The 21638-nt window shown below is 51.4% G+C and overlaps 1 protein-coding gene across 1 annotated transcript in view; it reads left to right on the plus strand.

Moving 5' to 3' along the window:
• Positions 1-21638, plus strand: part of CDC42BPG (CDC42 binding protein kinase gamma) — a 59755-nt gene that overhangs the window by 34078 nt on the left and 4039 nt on the right. Inside the window, exons 16-34 of the mRNA XM_050958868.1 lie at positions 709-833; positions 1453-1567; positions 1805-1953; positions 2433-2521; positions 3553-3605; positions 4192-4296; positions 4692-4760; positions 6558-6663; positions 6997-7130; positions 7578-7717; positions 14169-14250; positions 14745-14961; positions 15370-15432; positions 17091-17678; positions 18097-18194; positions 18646-18730; positions 19845-19965; positions 20818-20935; positions 21377-21491. Of these exons, the coding sequence (XP_050814825.1) occupies positions 709-833; positions 1453-1567; positions 1805-1953; positions 2433-2521; positions 3553-3605; positions 4192-4296; positions 4692-4760; positions 6558-6663; positions 6997-7130; positions 7578-7717; positions 14169-14250; positions 14745-14961; positions 15370-15432; positions 17091-17678; positions 18097-18194; positions 18646-18730; positions 19845-19965; positions 20818-20935; positions 21377-21491 (2572 nt within the window). The remainder of the gene's footprint in view (positions 1-708; positions 834-1452; positions 1568-1804; positions 1954-2432; positions 2522-3552; positions 3606-4191; positions 4297-4691; positions 4761-6557; positions 6664-6996; positions 7131-7577; positions 7718-14168; positions 14251-14744; positions 14962-15369; positions 15433-17090; positions 17679-18096; positions 18195-18645; positions 18731-19844; positions 19966-20817; positions 20936-21376; positions 21492-21638) is intronic.

Below are 21638 nucleotides of genomic sequence, written 5' to 3' on the forward strand. Positions count from 1 at the left end.
TAGAGCATGCTTGGGACACTCAGCGAACCAGCTAGCTACCTGTGGACAGACCTAGCTCTCATGGCACCCTGAGTTAAAAGAATAGGAGGGATTTGAGGGGAGGGGGGAGGTAGATCTGCCCAAACTTTTTCCATCACAACTTTTTTTCAGTGAAAAATGCAGATTCAGGCAGATGGAAACATTTTGTGAATTTGGGTTGACTTCAGCAAATTGTTTTGGTTGAAATCGAACAAATCAAAAGCTCCAAAACATGGAACATGTTGATTTGTTGATGTGAAATGAATTCTCATTTGAAATTGCCTTTAATTTTATTTAAAATAACATTTGAAGGAGAGAGAGGGACTCGAAAATGACACATTTCAATTGACCTGAAATAAAACTATATAAAAATAAAACTTTTTTGCCTTTTTGATTCATCGAAAATTCCAAAAAACCTTGGTTTTGGGTCGACTTGATACAATTTTTTTTCTGACTTTGGAACTGAGAGGGGATGAAAGTCCATTCTCCACCCAGCTCTAACTGCAGGGTCCTTCCTTCCAAGGTCCCTGTGGCATTGTCTTCCTCTCCTGTTTGTAGGGTGACCAGATGTCCCGATTTTATAGGGACAGTCCTGATTCAGGGGTCTTTTTCTTATATAGGCTGCTATTGTCCCCCGCCCCCTGTCTCGATTTTTCACATTTGCTGTCTGGTCTCTCTACCTGTTCGCAGCTCCTAGGCCAGGTGGAGAAGCTAAATACAACCAACAGGCAGCTAGAGCAGGAGCTGCGCTCACTGGAGGACCGGAGAGAAACAGTCACTAACTGGGAGGCCCAGATCTCTGACATTTTGAAGTGGTATGAGCCCCGCATGCTGAGCCGGGTGGTCCAGGGATTAGAGCCCCTAGCAGGGCTCACTGTCGGGTGAGGTGGGGTGGGGTGAGAGCACATGAGGGTTATGCTGCTCTTAGAATGAGACAGCATCCCATCGTACCAGGGAACAACAGTACAGCCTGCAAGCCTGGACTCTAGGTTCTATTCCTGGCTCTGGGAGGGGAGTGGTGTCTAGTGGTTAGAGCAGGGAGCTGGGCTGGGAGTCAGGACCCCTGGGTTCTATCCCTGGCTCTGGGAGGGGAGTGGTGTCTAGTGGTTAGAGCAGGGAGCTGGGCTGGGAGTCAGAACCCCTGGGTTCTATCCCTAGCTCTGGGAGGGGAGTGGGGTCTAGTTGTTGGAACAGAGAGGGTTGGGAAACAGGACTCCTGGGTTCTATTTACGGCTGTGTTGCTGGCTGTGTGACTTGCCCCAGATCACTTACCGCTCACCTGGTTGACATGAACGTGTTGGGCTGGGAGCTTCTTTCCCTGGGATTGGGAAATAGGTTTCAGGGGCAGATGCTGCTGCCATCTTGGTCCCACTTGGGTTTGTCTAGCTGGGTCCTGGCAGGGCTTTCTCCTGACTCTCTCTCCCCCTCCCCCAGGGTCAGTGACGAGAAGGAGTCCAGGGGCTATCTCCAGGCTCTGGCCACCCGGATGACCGAGGAGCTGGAATCCCTGAAACACATCAGCACAAAAACCTCAGACGCCAGAAGCCCAGTATGAGCTCAACAGGGTTGTGTGGGGCTGGATTGGAGCCAGCATGTGTTTGGTGGGGCTGGATTGGAGCCCTATATCCCATTCCCCACCCCTCTGAGCCAGCCAGTACCCTGCTCTGGTGCTGGGATTGGAGCGGCACCCCCTAAAGGGAAGGCCAGGGGTCCTATTCCCTCTGATCCAGCCAGCCCTGGGGTTTCCCTGCTCCTAGCTCAACCCTTCCTCTCTCTGAATGTGAAGGACAATCACTGGAAGGCCAGGCGCCTGCAGAAGATGGAGGCCTCGGCCAAGCTGGAGCTGCAGTCAGCGCTGGAAGCCGAGATCCGGGCCAAGCAGGGTGTCCAGGAGGAGCTGACTGAGATGAAGGCTGCACACCTGGCCACCGAGCGGTGAGGCGGGTGGGGAGCTGATACTTGTTAGCCGGGGAAAGGGTGGGAGCCCCATGCCTTGGGACACTTGCCTCAGACAGCTGGGGGACTGTCGGTGGCTGAAATGGGACTCGAACCCAGGAGTCCTGGCTTCCCGGCCCCTCCTGTTCTAACCACTAGATGCCATTGCTGTCCCAGAGCTGGGACTAGAACCCAGGAGTCCTGGCTCCCAGGACCCCTGCTCTAAGCACCAGATTCCACTCCCTCCCAGAGCTGGGGATAGGACAGAGGAACCCACAGCCCCCTGCTACAATGGCTTGACAATGCTACTGCTTCAACAATTTTCACCCCCTGAGATGTTCATCAGGGTAAAATCTGTCGGGGGAGGGGCTGATGCCTCTGCCGTCAGCTGCATGAGCACAGCGTTGTGCTGCCTTGGCCCCGTGGCACCTTTGGAGCAATAAAGACAAGGGTTTCCCTTGTTGGGATATTTTGACAAGGAAATTGCAAGAGGCCGAGGCGCAGAACCGGGCCCTGCAGCTGGAGCTGGAGAAGCTGAAGGAGGAGCTGAAGGTCAGGTCTGTGGAAGGTAAGGCCCTGGAATTTCCAGCCTGGCTGAGTACACACACAGGATGGCTGCTGTGTGGTTACTGCTCTAGCCTGGGGCACCCCAGCTGAGATCAGGGGTCTTCGGGTCATGGGGGGGATCCCTCAAATGAGATCAGGGACACCCCACCATGCCAGGGGCTGCATGGACCCTCCGATTGAGATCAGGGGGGCTGCCCTTGGTCCTTATCAGGCCCATGCTTGAACGAGGTCAGAGGCTCGCCTGTTGTACCAGGCGCTGCACCAAGACTGGGGGACCCAGTTGTGCCAGGCGCTACACAGACTGTGATCAAGGGGCCGTGACGTGCTGGGCACAAAACGGACCCATGGTAAGAGAGTCCCTGTCCCCGAGAGCTCCAGGCCTAAACAGAGGGTGAGAGGGGCAGAGAGGAGAAGGGACTCTCCTGAGGTCGCTGGCAGAGCCAGGAATAGAACCCAGGTGTCCTGCTCCCTCCTCACTAATTCCACTAGCAGCTCCGTCATGGCTTGACCTTGGGCAAGTCACAGAGTCACTCTGGCCTCAGCTTCCCCACCTGTAAAGTGGGGAGAAACCATCTTTTGTCTGGCCAGGCTGTCAGCTCTGGGGGACTGAGACTCTCGCAGTGTGTGCAACGACTGGTGGGAGAGGCCTGCGTGGGGGCCCACCTCAATGTCATTTGGGGTCTATAGACGCTATTGTAATAATTCAGTTCTGGTGGGACACACTTAGAAGTGAAAACTCCCAGTTCCCAGCCCTAACCAGCACGTCATGTTCTCATTGACTAACACAGTGGTTGTGTGAACTGGCTTCTGTGTGTGTCTATGTGCCATTGTCCTTTGCAGGATGCAACGGGAACTTCTCTACCATGTGTCAAATCACCTGTACTGCTAGCAGCTAATGGGGAGATTCTCCTTTAGCGCAAATAGGTAGAGTCTGTGCTTTTGGGAGGGAGGAGCTGGGGTCCACCCTGGGCCATAGACAGGTGGCTGTCGAGGTGTTATAGTGCTACGTGTGAATCTTTCTCTTTCTTCTAGGCACAAAACAACAGGGGCCGCTAATTCCCTTCCTATCATTCTGGAGTGCGGAGGTGCGTCCATCAGGCTGTGGCTGGAGCAGGGCAGGCTGGGAGTCAGGGCCCCTGGATTATATCTTGGCTCGGGGAGTCGAGGGAGTTAAGACTCCTGGGATCTGTCCACAGTTCTGGGCGGGGAATGGGGTTTGTTGGTTAGGCTGGGGGGGCTGGAAATCAGGACTCCTGAGTTCTCTTCCCGGCTCTGGTCTCTCAAGACACTGACACAGGGAACTTTGTGTTTTAGCTGCATGCAATGATGGTCCCACCCATCCGGGGGAATTAATAGCTCCTTGATTCATATGGTGCCCTCTAGTGCCACGCTGCAAGGGAACAGCGCCCCCTACTGAGCCTCCACAGCGCCCCACAGTGCTGCTCTGGGTTCAGCATTGACTGGAAAGGAACAGCGCCCCCTACTGAGCCACTACCCCATTCCCTCCAGCACAGCACCCCCTAGTGCCATACGGGGGCCAGCACTGACTCAGAGGGGAGAGCACCCCCTAGTGCCATGCTGAGGCCAGCACTGACTCCAAGGGAGAGAGATCCTGCCTCATTGCCTTACATGCCGCAGGGTTGGGTTTGCATGGTGCTTTTTCTTTGGCAGAAGGATGCGATCAGTTTTGGGAGCCCCCCAGACACACAGGAGAATCGGAGATCGGCCGAGGAGGCCCAGCTGCGCCCAGAAGGGAGGCGAAGCCTCCGAGCCAACGTGAGTTGTAAATGCTAACAGCCTTGCTGTGTGATGCCCCAATGAGGAACTCAGATGGAGTATGTAGCTCTTGGCTTGCCAGGGCTCACACTTCTACCCCAGCCCAGCCCATGGCAGTCTGTCCCCAGCTCTGGGAGGGGAGGGGAGGGGAGTCTAATGGATGGGAGTGGGGGGCTGAGAGCCAGGACTCCTGGGTTCTATCCTACCTCTGGGAGTGGGAGGGAGTGTGGTGGGTTAGAGCAGGGTGGGGTTTGGAGGCAGGATGCCTGGGTGCTATTCCCAGCTCTTCCCCAGATTTGATTTAGAAAAAGACACTTACTTGTAGCTCCTTTTGAAAAGTTTCCCTCCGAGCGCTCTGTGCTGACTCTGCCCTCTCTCTCCTTGCATCCTCACAGCTGGCTCTGAGCAAACCCCCAGCACAGGTAGCTGTTGCTGTAGAAGGAAGCAGCTCAGGTGCACTCAAGGTAACCTGGGGCTTGTGTGTGTTTGCTCTGTTGTGCGGGGGAGGGCGTGGAGTGTGTGTATATGGGGTGTTTTAGTTGTGTGTGTTGGAACAGGGGGTTGGGGGTTGGAAGTCAGGGCTCCTGGGTTCTACCCCCCGTTCTGGGAGGGTGTGGGGTCAGGCTGGGAGCCAGGACTAAGCGTTGTGTTTGTGGCGTTTCAGCGTGTGTTGCTACTGTGTGCGTGTGTGGGTTTTGTTTGTTCGTGGGAGAAGGTTTTGTGTGTTCAAGTTCTCTCCGTGTTTCAGGCGCATGTTTGCGGTCATGATATGTGATTGTGCTGCTACATAAGATCAGAGCCTTCTTCGTTTCCACGCTTAGCCAGGTGATTTCTCAACATGTGGTGCCGTGGCTGAGTGGGTCAGGTGCTTGGCTACAGCCCGGGAAGTTGTGGGTTCAAGTCTTGCTCGATCTCACCCGGACAGGCCACCTCTGGTCCACTCAGCTACAGCTGGGTACCTGATCCATCAGGTTAGGGGAGTGTGTTTGGATGTGATGCTAGCCCGCGTGTACCATTGGCTAGAGAAACTGACGGGCTTTAACCACCTCAGCCTGATGGTGCAAGGTGGGCTTTGTTTGTGATAGTTGGGGTGTGTGCACACGTTTTTAGGCATCTTTGCTTCTGCACACGTGGCTAGCAGAGAAATCCTCTCTTGCCCTTTTCTAATGGATTTACGTAAGTGCGTGTGTGGTGTGAATCTGTGTTTATATAGGCATGTGGTTGTGGTGTCTCTCTGGCATATGGCATGAGATACATGTGAAAATAGAGCATTTGTGTAGAGAGGTGTCAGAGGGGTAGCCATGTTAGTCTGGATCTGTAAAAGCAGCAAAGAATCTTGTGGCACCTTATAGACTAACAGACGTTATGGAGCATGAGCTTTCATGAGTGAATACCCACTTCGTCAGATGCATCTGAGGAAGGGGGTATTCTCCCACGAAAGCTCATGCTCCAAAACGTCTGTTAGTCTATAAGGTGCCACAGGATTCTTTGCTGCTTGTGTAGAGAGGATTTGTTGTGTGGTGTTGAGGTGTCCATATGTTTGGTGTGGGGTGGGTGTGATGGAGAGGATTTATACCACGGATTGTGTGGGTGTGTGTTTCCTGTGTGTGGTGGTGTGGGTAAGTGTGTATATACTTGCCAGTGTCAGATAAACCCTGTCTAGTCAGCTGCCATGGGAGGTTTTTTCCACACACATTACTACATTGTGTGTTGCATTTGCTTTGTATATCTGCCTGTTGCATGGCAGGGAGTGTTTGGGTATGTGTGCAGGTGACATAAATCCCCTGCAATTTCCCTGATACTGTATTTTTTTTTCTGCGTGTGTTGAGAGTGTGGGGGTGTATTTAGAATGCCCGGAGTGTGCGGTATGTCAGTCTATTATAGATGTGTTGTGTGCAGATGGGGTGTTCTCTGGATATGTATGTTGTGAGCATGGAGGTGTGTGTGTCAGTGTGTTGTACAGTTGTATGTGGTGAACATGGGGATGTGGCATGTGCGCCTGATGTATGTGTGGCTTGTTTGTTGCATACTTGTATGCTGTGTGTGCAGATGTCTATCTAGGGGTGTATTTAGGTGTGCATGGGGCTGTGCTGTGAGTGTCAGATAAATGTGGGTGGTTAGTATGTGTGTGTAGTGCATTGCGTGGGTCTGTGTACACACACTGGACAAATCCCCGTTTATCCCCGTGTCTCTGGCTTCCCGAAATCCCTCCCCCACCGCAGATTGAAACCCCGTTTTGTTGTTTCCCCCCCATTTTCCAGCCAAAATCTCACAGCTTCAAGATGCGGAGCTTCGCCGTGCCCACCAAATGCACACGCTGCACCGCGCTCATGGTGGGGTTGCTGCGCCAGGGCTACGCCTGTGAGGGTGAGTGAGGCCAGGCTGGCTCTGCCTCGTGCGGGCCCTGTTGCAATTGCTTCCCTGAGGTGAATTCCTGAATGGGGCTAAGCACTGGCCTCTGGGCCTGGAACCCAGGTCCCTGCCAGGCTGGGCATTGAGTGCTGGGCCATGGGGCTGGTACCCAGGTCTTCTACCAGATAAGGCACTGGAGCCTGGCACCTGGGTCTCCTGCCAGGCAGACTTGGATGCTGGGCCTTGGGGGGGTGCCTGAGTCTCTGGCCCCTCTCCATGCACGAGGTGCCTGTCAGAGTCCGTCTCCTTCCCCTCATTCATGCATTGCATCCTGGCTTCTTCCTGCAGCTTGTAACTACGTCTGCCATGTGTCCTGCGCTGGGGGCATGGCCATCTGCCCCACACCCCCTGAACAGCTCCGGAAAACCATGGGGGTCAACCCGGTTACTGGGACAGGCACAGCATTTGAGGGGTATCTGTCGGTAAGTCCTCCCACCCTCCGCAGGTGCCCTGTGTCAGGCTGGCTTTTGTCTGATGTGGCATGGCAGAGATGATTCTGCAAGCACCCTTCCCCCAATCTTCTCAGCTGTGGTGAATGTGATTAAAGCAGGGGCACAGAAGTCAGGATGCCTGGGTCCTCTTCCCAGCTCTGGGAGGAGAGTGGTGTCCAGTGGGTTATCACAAGGGGTCTGGGAGCCAGGACTCCTGGGTTCTATCCCCAGCTGTGCCACTGATGTGCTGTGTAACTTTGGGTAACTCGCCCTCTCTGTATCCAATTCCCATGTGACAGTCACCCTGTCCCAAGGGAAACTGAGGTAGGGTCAAGCCCTGCTGGGTACTATTAGCACCCGGGATGGTGCACCAACAACAGGCCAAATCTTCCTGTGGCGAATGGGGCTGTAACTGTCTCCCCTCCCCGATCCCCATAGGTGCCGAAGCCGGCGGGGGTGAAGAAGGGCTGGCAGAGGGCATTCGCCATGGTCAGCGACTTCAAACTCTTCCTTTACGACGTGCCAGAAGGCCGGGGCTCCCAGTGCGGTGTCAACGTCATGCAGGTCGTAGATATGAGGTAGGGAGGGGCACGACCAGCCCCCACACAATGCAGGGAAAGGGGACCCATAAAGTGCCTTATTGGTCAGTCCCCTGAGCCCACCTAGCCTTGCATCCCTCTCTGTCATCGCAGATCAGCACCTGGGCCCAGCCAGCCTAGTAACCCGCTTCCTGCCACCCTGGCTCACATCCCTGGGGCCATCCAGCCCAGTGTCACCCCCTTCTTTGCCTTCCCGGATCAGACCAATGGGCCCAACTAGCCTGGTATCCCCCCCAGGCTCTGCTGCCCCAGATCAGACCAATGAGCCCACAGGACTGAGTGCAAGGCAAGAGTGCCCCCTGCTCAACCACCCTTCCTGCAGCATAAGGTCACTGTTGCCCCAAGGGGTTTACCACCCCTCCAGATATGAAAATCACTGCTGGGTGAGTCGTCGAGTTGTCTGTTTTCTCCCTAGAGCTCATGTAGGTTGTGATCCTGGTGTCTGGGAAAGAAACTTCTGCTTCCTCGGGGTTTCCAATTGTACGAGTTTTATTCACTAAACCGAATAATGAAGCAAAAAGCATGACGTAAATAATCCGTATGAACGGGTTGATACCAAATCAACTGCCGTATCAGATTGATTAAACCATGCGCATAGACAATAAAGCCAGAAGAGACCAATGTGATCATCTAGTCTGACCTTCTGTGTTGCCCAAGCCGTAGGCCAGCCCTGAATTAATTCCTGTTTGAACTAGAGCAGATGTGTTAGAAACAAACCCAACCTTCATTTAAACATTCCCAGTGATGGAGAATCCACTCCAGCCGTAGATCAAGTGTCCCAAGAGCTCATTCCCCTCACTGATAAACATGTGCACCTCATCAGTAGTCTGAATTTATCTAGCTTCAACTTCCAGCCAGTGGTTCTTGTTCAACCTTTGTCTGCCAGACTGAAGAGCCCCATGCTATATAGACTGTGATCAAGTCATCCCTCAAGCTTCTCTTTGTTAAGCTAAACAGCTTGAGCTCCTGGAGTCTCTCACTGCAAGGCAGGTTTTCCAACCCTTTAATCCTTCTCGTGGCTCTTCTCTGACCCCTCTCCAATTTATCCACATCCTGCTTGAATTGTGGGCCGCAGCACTCCAGCAGTGGTCACACCAGGGCCAAATACGGAGGTAACTGAACATCCCTATTCTGAGTCAAGATTTCTGTGTTTCAAATGAACCCACAATTCTGGAGCGGCACCACCTCGTACGTGAGAAGAGCAGCAGTCTTGTTTAGCTCTCAGCCCCTAAGTGACTGGGCTTTACCGGGTCCAGTGCCACTTGACACACGTATATTCTGGTTGAATGGCCGATATTGGGAGGGTCAGATCAGTTCAGGTCGAAGCTAAAGCTGAGGCTACACTCTGATGCCAATGAAGGCAGCATGTCCAAATCATGGGCGATAGCAATCTCTTCCCCCGGCACAGGGTTACATAGAAATGTCAGGCTGGAAGGGGCCTCAAGAGATCATCAAGCCCAGCCTCCTGCGCTGAGGCAGGGCCAAGTAAACCCAGAGCATCCCTGATGGATGTTGTCCAACCTGTTCTTAAAACCCTCCAGTGATGGGGATTCCGCCATCTCCCTAGTAACCTGTTCCAGTGCTTAACCATTCTGAAAGTTTTTCCTAATCTCTCACCTAAATCTCCCTTGCTGCAAACCAAGCCACATGCTCCTTGTCCCACCCTCAGTGGACACGGAGAACAATTAATCCACTGTCCTTCTTGTAACAATCTTTTACCTATTGAAGGTTGTTATCAAGTCCCCCTTCAGCCTTCTCTTCTCTAGACTGAACATGCCCAATGGGTCAGGCTTTCTAAACCTCGGATTGTTTTTGTTGCTTTTCTCTGGACTCTCTCCAGTTTGTCCACCTCTTTCATACAATGCGGGGCCCAGCCTGGACGCAATACCCCAGCTGAGGCCTCGCCCGTGCTGAGCAGAGCAGGACGCTGACCTCCTGTGTGTAACTATCATGGGGTGGCTGGTCCCTTTAATGGGTGTTGGCCCTGTTTAGGGCTTCTTTAAGGGGAATGAGCCCATCTCAGCCAACTTGTGAGCAATTAACTGTCTAGGTGGCTGGCTGGCAGCTAATTGACTAATGAGCACCTGGCTATGCTAAAAGGCTAGCAGAGCTCTCAGTCAGAGGCGTTGCTCTTAGGGGCATGGTGCTGCTAAGGAGAGGCGCCCCCACAGAGGTTAGCAGGTGGAGGACATCTGCCGGCTCACCTGAAAATGTCATTTATCCACATTAAAAATTGGATGCACTTGAAAATTTCCCTGTGAAATGTTTGTCCAACTGAAAATGCTGACACTTCCCAGGGCAGGAAGCATGTTGATTTTGACACAATCTCATTGCAAGGGGCATGGGAACGGTATGTCCATTAGCTTGGAACGTTAGCATTAGCATTTTGACATTTTTGGAATGGAACATTTCAACCTTGAGTTTTGAAATGACTTTTTCTTTAAAAATCACTTTCTAAAAAATAAATCAATACAAGAAGTCAGAATCCAGTTGAAACATTTTGATTTCTTTAAACTACATTTGTTAAAGATTATTTATTTTGTTGAAAATTTTATTTTGCAGAAAACTTCATAGTTTGTTGTCTTCCCCCCAGTTTTGCACTGAAAAAAGTTTGAAATGGTGGGAACAGAAATTCCAGGTCCTGTCCAGCTCTATTATTAATACAGCTCCTCACCCAGGTAATAGAGGCACGTATGATCTTTTAGACAAAGAGGTAGAATTGTTTTAGGTGTCTGAGAAATTAATTTGTAGGTACTGTTCTCAGATTCTGTGGGTTCTAGCCCCCATAAGAACATAAGAATGGCCATACTGGGTCAGACCAAAGGTCCATCAAGCCCAGTATCCTGTCTGCCGACAGTGGCCAATGCCAGGTGCCCCAGAGGGAGTGAACCTAACAGGTAATGATCAAGTGATCTCTTTCCTGCCATCCATCTCCACCCTCTGACAAACAGAGGCTAGGGACACCGTTCCTTACCCATCCTGGCTAATAGCCATTAATGGACTTAACCTCCATGAATTTATCTAGTTCTCTTTTAAACCCTGTTATAGTTCTAGCTTTCACAACCTCCTCAGGCAAGGAGTTCCACAGGTTGACTGTGCGCTGTGTGAAGAACTTCCTTTTATTTGTTTTAAACCTGCTGCCCATTAATTTCATTTGGTGACCCCTAGTTCTTATATTATGGGAACAAGTAAATAACTTTTCCTTATTCACTTTCTCCACATCACTCATGATTTTATATACCTCTATTATGTCCCCCCCTTAGTCTTCTCTTTTCCAAGCTGAAAAGTCCTAGGCTCTTTAATCTCTCCTCATATGGGACCCGTTCCAAACACCTAATCATTTTAATTGCCCTTCTCTGAACCTTTTCTAGTGCCAGTATATCTTTGCTGAGGTGAGGAGACCACATCTGTATGCAATATTCAAGCTGTGGGCATACCATGGATTTATATAAGGGCAATAAGATATTCTCTGTCTTATTCTCTATCCCTTTTTTAATGATTCCTAACATCCCGTTTGCTTTTTTCACTGCACACTGCATAGACGTCTTCAGAGAACTATCCACGCTGACTCCAAGATCTCTTTCCTGATTAATTGTAGCTAAATTAGCCCCCATCATATTGTATGTATAGTTGGGGTTATTTTTTCCAATGTGCATTACTTTACATATATCCACATTAAACTTCATTTGCCTTTTTGTGGCCCAATCACTTAGTTTTGTGAGATCTTTTTGAAGTTCTTCACAGTCTGCTTTGGTCTTAACTATCTTGAGCAGTTTAGTATCATCTGCAAACTTTGCCACCTCACTGCTGACCCCTTTCTCCAGATCATTTATGAATAAGTGAAATAGGATTGGTCCTAGGACTGACCCTTGGGGAACACCACTAGTTACCCCTCTCCATTCTGAGAATTTACCATTTGTTCCTACCCTTTGTTCCCTGTCTTTTAACCAGTTCTCAATCCATGAAAGGATCTTCCCTCTTATCCCATGACAACTTAATTTAGATAAGAGCCTTTGGTGAGGGACCTTGTCAAAGGCTTTCTGGAAATCTAAGTACACTATGTCCACTGGATCCCCCTTGTCCACATGTTTGTTGATCCCTTCAAAGAACTCTAATAGATTAGTAAGACATGATTTCCCTTTACAGAAACCATGTTGACTTTTGCCAGACAATTTATGTTCTTCTATGTGTCTGCCAATTGTATTCTTTACTATTGTTTCAACTAATTTGCCCGACTTACTGGTCTGTAATTGCCAGGATCACCTCTAGAGCCCTTTTTAAATATTGATGTTACCTTAGCTATCTTCCAGTCATTGGGTACAGAAGCTGATTTAAGGGACAGGTTACAAACCCTAGTTAATAGTTCCACAATTTCACATTTGAGTTCTTTCAGAATTCTTGGGTGAATGCCATCTGGTCCTGGTGACTTGTTACTGTTAAGTTTATCAATTAATTCCAAAACCTCCTCTAATGACACTTAAATCTGTGACAATTTCTCAGATTTGTCACCTACAAAGGATGGCTCAGATTTGGGAATCTTCCTAACATCCTCAGCTGTGAAGACTGAAGCAGAGAATTCATTTAGTTTCTCGACAATAACTTTATCGTTTTTAAGTGCTCCGTTTTTATCTTGATCATCCAGGGGCCCCACTGGTTGTTTAGCAGGCCTCCTGCTTCTGATGTACTTAAATATTTTGTTATTACCTTTGGAGTTTTTGGCTAGCTGTTCTTCAAACTCCTTTTTGGATTTCTTATTACATTTTTACACTTAATTTGGCAGTGTTTATGCTCCTTTCTGTTTACCTCACTAGGATTTGACTTCCACTTCTAAAAAGATGCCTTTTTATCTCTCACTGCTTCTTTTACATGGTTGTTAAGCCACGGTGGCTCTTTTTTAGTTCTTTTACTGTGTTTTTTAATTTGGGGTGTACATTTAAGTTGGGCCTCTATTATGGTGTCTTTGAAAAGTGTCCGTGCAGCTTGCAGGGATTTCACTCTAGTCACTGTACGATTTAACTAACCTCATTTTTGCATAGTTCCCCTTTCTGAAATTAAATACTACAGTGTTGGGCTGCTGTGGTGTTCTTCCCACCACAGGAACGTTAAATGTTATTATATTATGGTCACTATTTCCAAGTGGTCCTGTTATAGTTACCTCTTGGACCAGATCCCGTGCTACACTCAGGACTAAATCGAGAGTTGCTTCTCTCCTTGTGGGTTCCCGTACCAGCTGCTCCAAGAAGCAGTCATTTAAAGGATCGAGAAATGTTGTCTCTGCATTTCGTCCTGAGGTGACATGTACCCAGTCAATATGGGGATAATTGAAATCCCCCACTATTATTGATTTCTTTATTTTGATAGCCTCTCTAATCTCTCTTAGCTTAGTCACTATCACTAGCCTGGTCAGGTGGTCGATAATAGATCCCTACTGTTATATTCTTATTAAAGCATGGAATTACTATCCATAGAGATTCTATGGAACATGTGGATTCATTTAAGATTTTTACTTCATTTGATTCTACATTTTCTTTCATATAGTGTCCCCACCCCCACCCTCCGCACAACCTGTTCTGTCCTTCTGATATATTTTGTACCCCGAATGATTGTGTTCCATTGATTGTCTTCATTCCACCAGGTTTCTGTGATGCTTATTATGTCAATATTCTCCTTTAACACTAGTTCACCCATCTTATTATTTAGACTTCTAGCATTTGTGTACAAGCACTTTAAAAACTTGTCACTGTTTATTTGTCCCCCACCCCATCCACACTCCCTATCAGTCACCTGCTCTCTCTTGTTTGTTCTTGATGCCCCTCTTCTGCTGTTGATGGGGAATAGGAGCAGAGGATAATACAGAGAGGCTGAGGAGGTAATGGGCAGGAGGTTTTTGTAACCAACAGAGCATGCTTTCAGCAAATAGCAGCAGAACCCAGTGGCAAAGCATGTGCCTCATCCACTCTGAGGATAAAGCCTACTACTGCTACCAGTTACTTTAATTTGGCGGGGAAATGCAGAAAAACCACCAATGGCTGAAAGTTAAAGCTAAATGAATTAGAAATAAGCTACATTTTTTTTCCACAGTGTGGGTGATTAATCTTTGGAACAAACTCCTAAGGGAGGTGGTGGATTCTCCATCTCTGAATGTCTTCAGATCAAGCCTGGCTGCCTTCGTGGAAGAGATCCACAAGCAACTGGGCTCCATAGAGGGGTAACTGGGTGATGTTCTCTGGTTTGTGCTGTACAGGAGGTCAGACTAGATGATTGAGCGCTCCCTTCTGGCCTTAAAATCTGTGACTGTAGTGAGCAAATCTACATCCCTTCCTTTCCCAGGCTTACAGTTGCTCCGTGAGGGCTGACACGGGGGTGTTGTAGTGTGCAGCTGGGGAGATTGCACTAGTTGGTGCTGATGCCTCTCGTCTTCTCTTTAAAGGGACGAACAGTTCTCGGTGACGTCGGTTCTGGCCTCGGACGTCATCCACGCCAGCAACAAGGATGTGCCCTGCATATTCCGGGTAAGTTCTGGGAGTTGGGACACTTGCAATCTTGGGTGTGCCTCAGGGCCAGAGCAGCAGAGCTCTGCAATCATGTCACTCCAGCCTGGGTCACATGACTCAGTCCCGCAAGTTCCATCTCAGTCATCTTGTGTGTCAGATCCTTGTTGCAATGGGCAAGTGCTACTCGGTTACATCACTGGTGCAGAGCTGGCATTGTTGCATTTACACCAGGAGTAACTGACATCAGAATCTGGCCCTGGCCCCATTGTAGTCAGGGCTTGAATCCCAGATTGACCCAGGGGAGCTGAGATCTGAATCCGGCCCTGACTCCATTGTAGTCAGGGCTTGATCCCGGATTGACTTGTGGGAGTTTAGATCCAAATCTGGCCCTGAACCCACTGCAGTCAGGAGGTGACCTCAGATTGACCTCGTGGGAGCTGAGCTCCGAATCCAGCACTAAACATCTGCATCTTTTAGAACAACGCTAAGCTGCCCTCCCCTGCTCCCCATAGATCACATCCTCCCAGTTGGCCACGCCCCTCACCACCAGCTCCCTGCTGCTCCTTGCTGACAGTGAGGCCGAGATGAAACAGTGGGTGCAGGTGCTGGTGGAGCTGCACCGGATCCTGCAGGAGAACCGGCACCATGACCGCTCCGTCTATATCCTCAAGGAAGCCTATGACAATGGCCTGCCGCTAATACCACAGGCCCTCTCCGCTGCTGTCATTGGTGAGCTGGCATAGGAGGCAAGGACAGACCACCCAGGGAGGACAGTGGAGTCTGCTGGGTGAGGGGAGGGGCTGGGAGCCAGGACTCCTGGGTTCTATCCCAGCTCTGGGAGGGGAAGTGGAGTCTAGTAGGTTAGAGCAGGGGGTGACTGGGGGAGGGGAGGGTCAGGACTTACGGATTCTATGTCCTGCTATGTCACTGACTTCTATAACTTTGAGCAAGTCCCTGCGCCTGCTTTGCCTCAGTTTCCCACTTTGTAAATGGGGAATAATAAAATCCCCCAGCTTCCCAGGAGGTATTGCCGTCTGAGAGCAGTCAGGGCCCATAGGGAGGAGCCAGCCTGTGCAGCCTAGCTTTTTCCACGTCCAGGCTGCCTCGCTCTGACATTTGTCCCTGTCCTGCTTGCAGATCGGGAGCGAATCGCGCTGGGAACCGAAGAGGGGCTGTTTGTGATTCATCTGCACACCAATGGTAAGAGCTGTCACAGGCTGAGTTCGCAGGCGTATGGGAAGGGTGGTTGGAATGACACACGCTTGCAGCTGGGCTGGTCCGAGGCCCAGCAGGGGAAGAGTTGGGTGGCCTAACTTGGCACTAGTTAAGACTCTGGATCAGATTCTGATCTTGGTTACATCCTGGTGTAAATCTGGAGCTACCCCAGAGAAATCCTTGAGGCAGACTGGATTTTAGTTATACTGCTTGTTATATATAAATGGCTAGTAAATCTGGTGTAGCTGCACTTAGGTCTGTGGACTTAGGAGCACGTGTTACTCCAGTTTGTAACCAACAATAAGTCAGGAGTAAGTCCATTAAGTCATTCTGATATATAGATAATCTATTATGAACGGGGGGTACATCTTGGGTATGAGACAGATTCTGTTAAATCTGGTGTGAATCTGGAGTAACTTCACTCAATGAATTAGGTTTAGGGACGATGTTCTGATTTCAGTGACCTGGGTTGAAGTCTGGAGTAGTTCATTTTGAGATAATTAAAACAGAGCTGGTCTCTGTTACACCTTCGTATAAATCAGGAGTGACTCCATTGACTTCACGGGGCTCAGAACTGCATTCTAACCACGGCTACGTGCTGTCTGAAGTAGCTGCAGTCAACTTGTTGAGCCAGATTCCAGCCTGGGTCACAGACTTGGTGTAAATCTGAAGTAGCTCCACTGAAGTCACTGGGGTGTATTCTGATTTCAGTTGCACACTGGAGTAAATGTGGAGTAATCTGTTCTAGGTAATTAAGCCAGATGCTGGTCTGACCTCTAAATGCTGGTGTAGATCAAGATTAATTCTACCGAAGTCCATTATACACTGACTTTATTTTGGACCATTGTGTCACACCCTGACATTATGTATAATCTGATAGAAGTCCACCGAGCCAAGTTCTGGTCTCTGTTACAAATTGGTGTAAATCTGGAGTCACTCATGGAGTCACTCCAGATTTACACCAGTTTGTAACTCAACAGAAGTCCACCGACCCAGATTCTGATCTAGGTTACAAACGACTCCAGAGGGAGAGTAGCTCATGGAGTTAATCGGAGTCTCTGGGTTTACACCTGTTTGTAACTCTGCCAAGCCAGAGTCTGATCTAGGGTGACCAGACGTCCCGATAAAATGGGGACTGTCCCGATTTTGAGGAGTTTGTCCCACGTCCCAACCAGACTACGGCCAGGATGCCATTTGTCTCAATATTTTGTTTCCTGGTCTTCAGCGGCAATTCGGCCGAGAGTCCTGCAGTTGCGGAGGGTCTTCAGCAGTATTTTGGCAGCAGGTGCTTCTGTCTTTGGCGGCAAGGTTTATTACCCCCCGCCGAAATACCGTCGAAGACCAGCTGCGACTATCAGGCTCTCCGCCGAATTACCGCCGAACTCCCGGACGTGTGTTTTCAAAAAAAAGCCCCCCCTGCAGTGGTCCCGATATTTTCCCTTAACATCTGGTCACCCTAGTCTGATCTCAGTTACAAACCAGTGTGACTGCTTGAGCTACTCTGGATTTAATCAGGGATTGCTCCAGATTTACACCAGTGAGTACCTGAGATAAGTATCTCCCTTCCCAGGGCAGCCTCCATAGCACTTTGGCAATGCTGACTGTACATCTGACTCTCATCCTTTGTCTGTCTTGGTTTGCAGAGGTGCTCCAGCTGGGCGACTGCCGGCGGGTCCAGCTGCTCCTTGTCTCCCCCCAGGCCCAGGTGCTTTCAGTCCTGTGTGGCAAAAACCACAGTGTGCGTCTCTTCTCCTGGGTCGAGCTGGAGACACCAGAGTCCCCAGGGACCAAGATCGCCGAGACCAAGAACTGCCAGACCATGGTGTCAGGGCTGATCTGCCGGGGAACCACCTCCGTGCTGTGCGTGGCCTCCAAGCGCCAGGTGCTGTGCTACCAGCTCACCCACTCCCGGCCCCACTCCCGGCGCATCAAGGAGATCCAGGCCCAGGGCTATGTGCAGTGCTTGGACATCATGGGCGACCGGCTCTGCGTAGGCTACCCCTCGGGCTTCTCCCTCTACCCCCTGCTGAATGAGGGGGCACCCCTCCACCTGCCCCACCCCGAGGATCCCCGTGGAGCAGCCGTGGCCCAGATGGAGGCCCTGCGGGCCGTGGAGGTCAGCCTGAGTGAGCTGATCTTGTGCTTCAGTGGGCTGGGGCTCTACGTGGACGGGCAGGGTCGGAGAACACGGCAACAGGAGCTGATGTGGCCGGCAACCCCCCTGAGTTGCTGTGAGTGGTGGGTCTGTGGGGTGAAGGGAGGTTGGGGGCAGGCAAGGGAAGATGGGGGTGGTTCCTGCTTTCAAAGATGCTGCATTCATGGAGCAGAGGAGAGCAGCAGGGGGCAGCAAATGCCCCATCACCAGAACTGGCTGCCCCAGATCACATCCATGAGGCCATCTAGCCTGGTAGCTTCCTCCTCCACTCGCCTGCCACCCTGGATCACACCCGTGGGCCCATCTAGCCCAGTACTGTCACACCACAACCTCCCTGCTGCCCCGAATCAGACCTATGGGCCCATCTAGCCCAGTATCCCATCTTTGACAGGCCAACACCAGATGCCCTCTAGTGGGCACCCAAGGGAACTGACAGCTGTACTGGCTGGGATTTGCATGCAGGTTTAAAATGCCCTTGGTCTCTCAACTCCTAGGCTACAGCACTCCCTACCTGAGTGTGTTCAGTGAGAACGCCCTGGATGTGTTTGATGTGCGGAAGGCTGAATGGATACAGACAGTCCCTCTGAAGAAGGTGAGGCTTTTAGAGGGAAACAAGCCCCGGGACCCAGGATTTAGCAAAGTCTGGGGTGAATGTGGGACGGATAGGCTGACAAAGCTCAGCAAAACTTTTCGTGGTTCATTCTTATTTTAATGGTCCATTAAATGGGGCTGGGAGCCAGGATTCCTGGGTTCCATTTGCAGCTCTGGGAGAGGAGCAGTTTCTAATGGTTAGAGCAGAGACGGCCTGGGAGAGTTCCTGGTTTATATTTCCAGTGGTGAGAGAAGAATGGGGTCTAGTGATTGGAAAAGGGTCATGCTGGGAGCCTGGGTTCTCTTTTTGGCTCTGCCACCATCTCTTTGTTTGAAGTCTGGGCACTGCCATAACCTCCCTGCACCTCAGCATGGGGGTTGCGATGACCTGCCACCCAGCAGCTCCTTGGGAACAGCAGCCTTCCGGAAATGACTCTTATTCTCTTACTCAGGTGCGGTCCCTGAACTCTGAGGGCTCCCTCTGCACCTACGGCAGCGAGAAGGTGCGCCTGACCTATCTCAGGAACAAGTCTGCAGGTAACCACCCACCCCCTCCTGCTCCCTGTTCCAGGCTGCCCAGTCAGAACACTTGGGGGCTCAGCCCCAGAGCGGCTTCCCATCTCATTTACACTGACCTCAATGTGGACTAGAGCCATTGAAGTCACTGGAGTTACTCCAGATTGATACCAGCATACCAGCTACAGGCACTGGCTGCTGTCAGGGATGGGAGATCAGGCTATGTGGGCTCATGGGGCGGTTCTGGTTCTGGCAGTGCACCTGGGCTGATAATCTTACTGCCATCTAGAACTCCATACAGCAAAGGCTAGTAACATTGTGGTAGCTGTATTATGGCAGCTCCTAGAGGCCCCATTAGGGTCCTATTACCGTGTGCACATTATTAAAAGTATTACGGTAGCACCTAGAGCAGTGCTTCCCCCCCAGCCCCACCCCTAATATAATCTCTCCTGCCCTCCCGGGAGCCGCAGTTGGAGGCTGAGGCAAGAGCTGCGGCTGGGGCTGCACCCAGGAGCAGAGCCAGGCCACGGTTGGGAGCAGGGACTACAGCTGGGGGTGGGGCTGCGGCTAGGTCACAGTCAGGAGCTGGGGGCCGAGGCTGGGGGAAGAGTAGGGCTGGGTGGCGCTCTCTCATCGCACTGGCCCAGACCCCCGCCACGCACCCTCCCAAATGTTCCTCTGTGCTCCCCTGTGGGATGCACCCCATTGTGGGGACCACTGATCTAGAGGCACCAGAGAGAGATCAGCGTCCCATTATGTGTTCTCCATTATTAGTAACTTTATGGTAGAGTCTAGTAGTCCAAGCTGAGATTGGGGTCCCAAAGCTAATATTACAGTAGTGCCTTGTGGTACTGACTGAGATTAGGGGGCTCCCTTGTGCCACAGAGTGAGAGACAGTCCTTGCCTGGTAGGGCTCACAGCCTGAATGGACACAGCTGGGAAGGGAAACCGAGACGCAGAGGGTCGGAGGGGCTTGCCCCAGGTCAATGGCAGAGACGAGAATAGAACCCAGGACTCATGATTCCCACTCCAGTGCCTCAAGCCACTAGTCCAGGAGGGACAGGCACCTAGTGGCTGAATTGTGTAATTGCAAGTAGACCCACCATCGCAACCTCATTTTGCCCCTCTGCTCCAGACCAGGATGAATTCAATGTTCCCGAGACTACAGACAACACCCGGCGGCAGCTGGTGAGGACCAAGAACAAGCGGAAATTCTCCTTCCGTATATCAGCAGAGGAGTGGCAGCAGCAGAGGAGGTGAGGCCAGGGCGGGGCAGGGGGGAGGTGTGTGTGTCCTGCACTACCCTCCTGTCCTCACCCAGAAGCCTGGAGGGCGAGGGAGGCTTGTCATTCCATCCTAGCTAGTATGGTGCACATGTTTGTATTCATGGGAATGTTGTACGGAACACGATAGTGCCTGTAGCCCTCAATCCTGATAAGGGTCCCATTGTGGTGTGCGTGGTGTTAGTACTATTATGGTAGTACCTCCAGGCCTACAACTCATCCTGCCTGGTGCAATGCAGATGGTCCCTGCCCTGAAGAGCTCACAGGCTGAGCAGACAAGCAGATAGTTCTCACCATGTTACTGCGGGGGGTGGCGGGGGGAGAAACTGAGGCATAGGAAAGGAAAAGTGACTTGGGGCAAGGTCACACAGGAAGTCTGAAGTGAGGTCCTCTGAACCCATGGCCAGCACCCTAAGTCCAGTGGCAGAGCTAATGGGGGCAGGGAAGTGACTGCCCACTTCCCCCCGAAACCATTAGGTGTATGTATGGTGCCTTTCCGAGCACGTTATGCAGGTGACAAATGGAGGTGTGAACATTCATGCTGTACACAGCTGGAGAGCCTGCCCGCACTCACCCCACAGTGCTGGCTCCTGTCCAGCCAGGTTGGGCCTGGCTCATCATGCTGGGTGCTGCCATCTGGGACACTGGGTCATATCTGTCAGACAGACAGACACACAGGGGGGACATGCTGACAAAGCATGTCCCCCACCCCCATGTGTGTCTGTCTGTCAGCATGCCCCCCCCTCCCCCCGCACCAAGGGTGTTGCAGAGCCCACGGTCAGGGCACACTCCAGCTCTTCTTTGCTTCTCTTTGTTACCTTGTAGGGAGATGATGCGAGACCCCAATGTGAGGTCAAAACTCATTTCCAGCCCAACCAACTTTAACCACCTGGTGCACGTGGGGCCGGGCGACGGGCAGCACCGGCTGCAGGACCTGCCTACGGTGAGCACTGAGGGGGTGGCAACCCAGCCAGTGAGGTGCTGCCCAGGGCAGGGGTGAGGCTACAACCAGCTCTGAGTTTGCAGAGAGGGCAGGATCTTCTGCCAAGGTGGCGTTTACCAAAATCTAGCCCTCGTGATCGCAGGAGACCCTACAATAACAAGCCAGCCTGGCTGAGCTGGAGCAGCCCTATAATAACAAATTTGCCCTTGCAGTGAGCCTTTGGTGACCCTATGGTAACAACTCACCCTTGGCTTGGAGGTATCACCTCTTTGAAGGGATGTAAGCAAATAGTGAGAGCGGTGTGGGGGGAGGGGTTACCTGGCGAGCACCCCCTGCCTATGCTCTCCGTCCTGCTGATGTTCCCACGCTAAGCCAGGCTCCCCCCCGGCCCTGTGCTTCCCCTTTCCGGGCTTTCAGCCCTATGCTGATTGTCTCTCGCAGGCCCAGGAGGAGAAAAAACGGGAGTCACAGGCCAAGCTGCGTCGACGCAGCTTCACCGAGACCCGGCACCCATCATCCTCGGGCAGCGACACCGCCCTGGGGGACTCTGCATCTGGTAAAGGGACCCAACTGGAGGGGGAATGAATCAGGGAGGGAGACACCCCTCAGGTCCTGTCTGGCCCAGAGGGGAATTACTCTCCCAGAGGACAGCAAGTCCTGTGAGACTAGCTGTGCTTCTCAGCTCTAACTACTGGGGATTGCT

Source organism: Gopherus flavomarginatus, chromosome 6 (genome assembly GCF_025201925.1).
Source record: "Gopherus flavomarginatus isolate rGopFla2 chromosome 6, rGopFla2.mat.asm, whole genome shotgun sequence".
NCBI classification, from domain to species: Eukaryota; Metazoa; Chordata; order Testudines; family Testudinidae; genus Gopherus; species Gopherus flavomarginatus.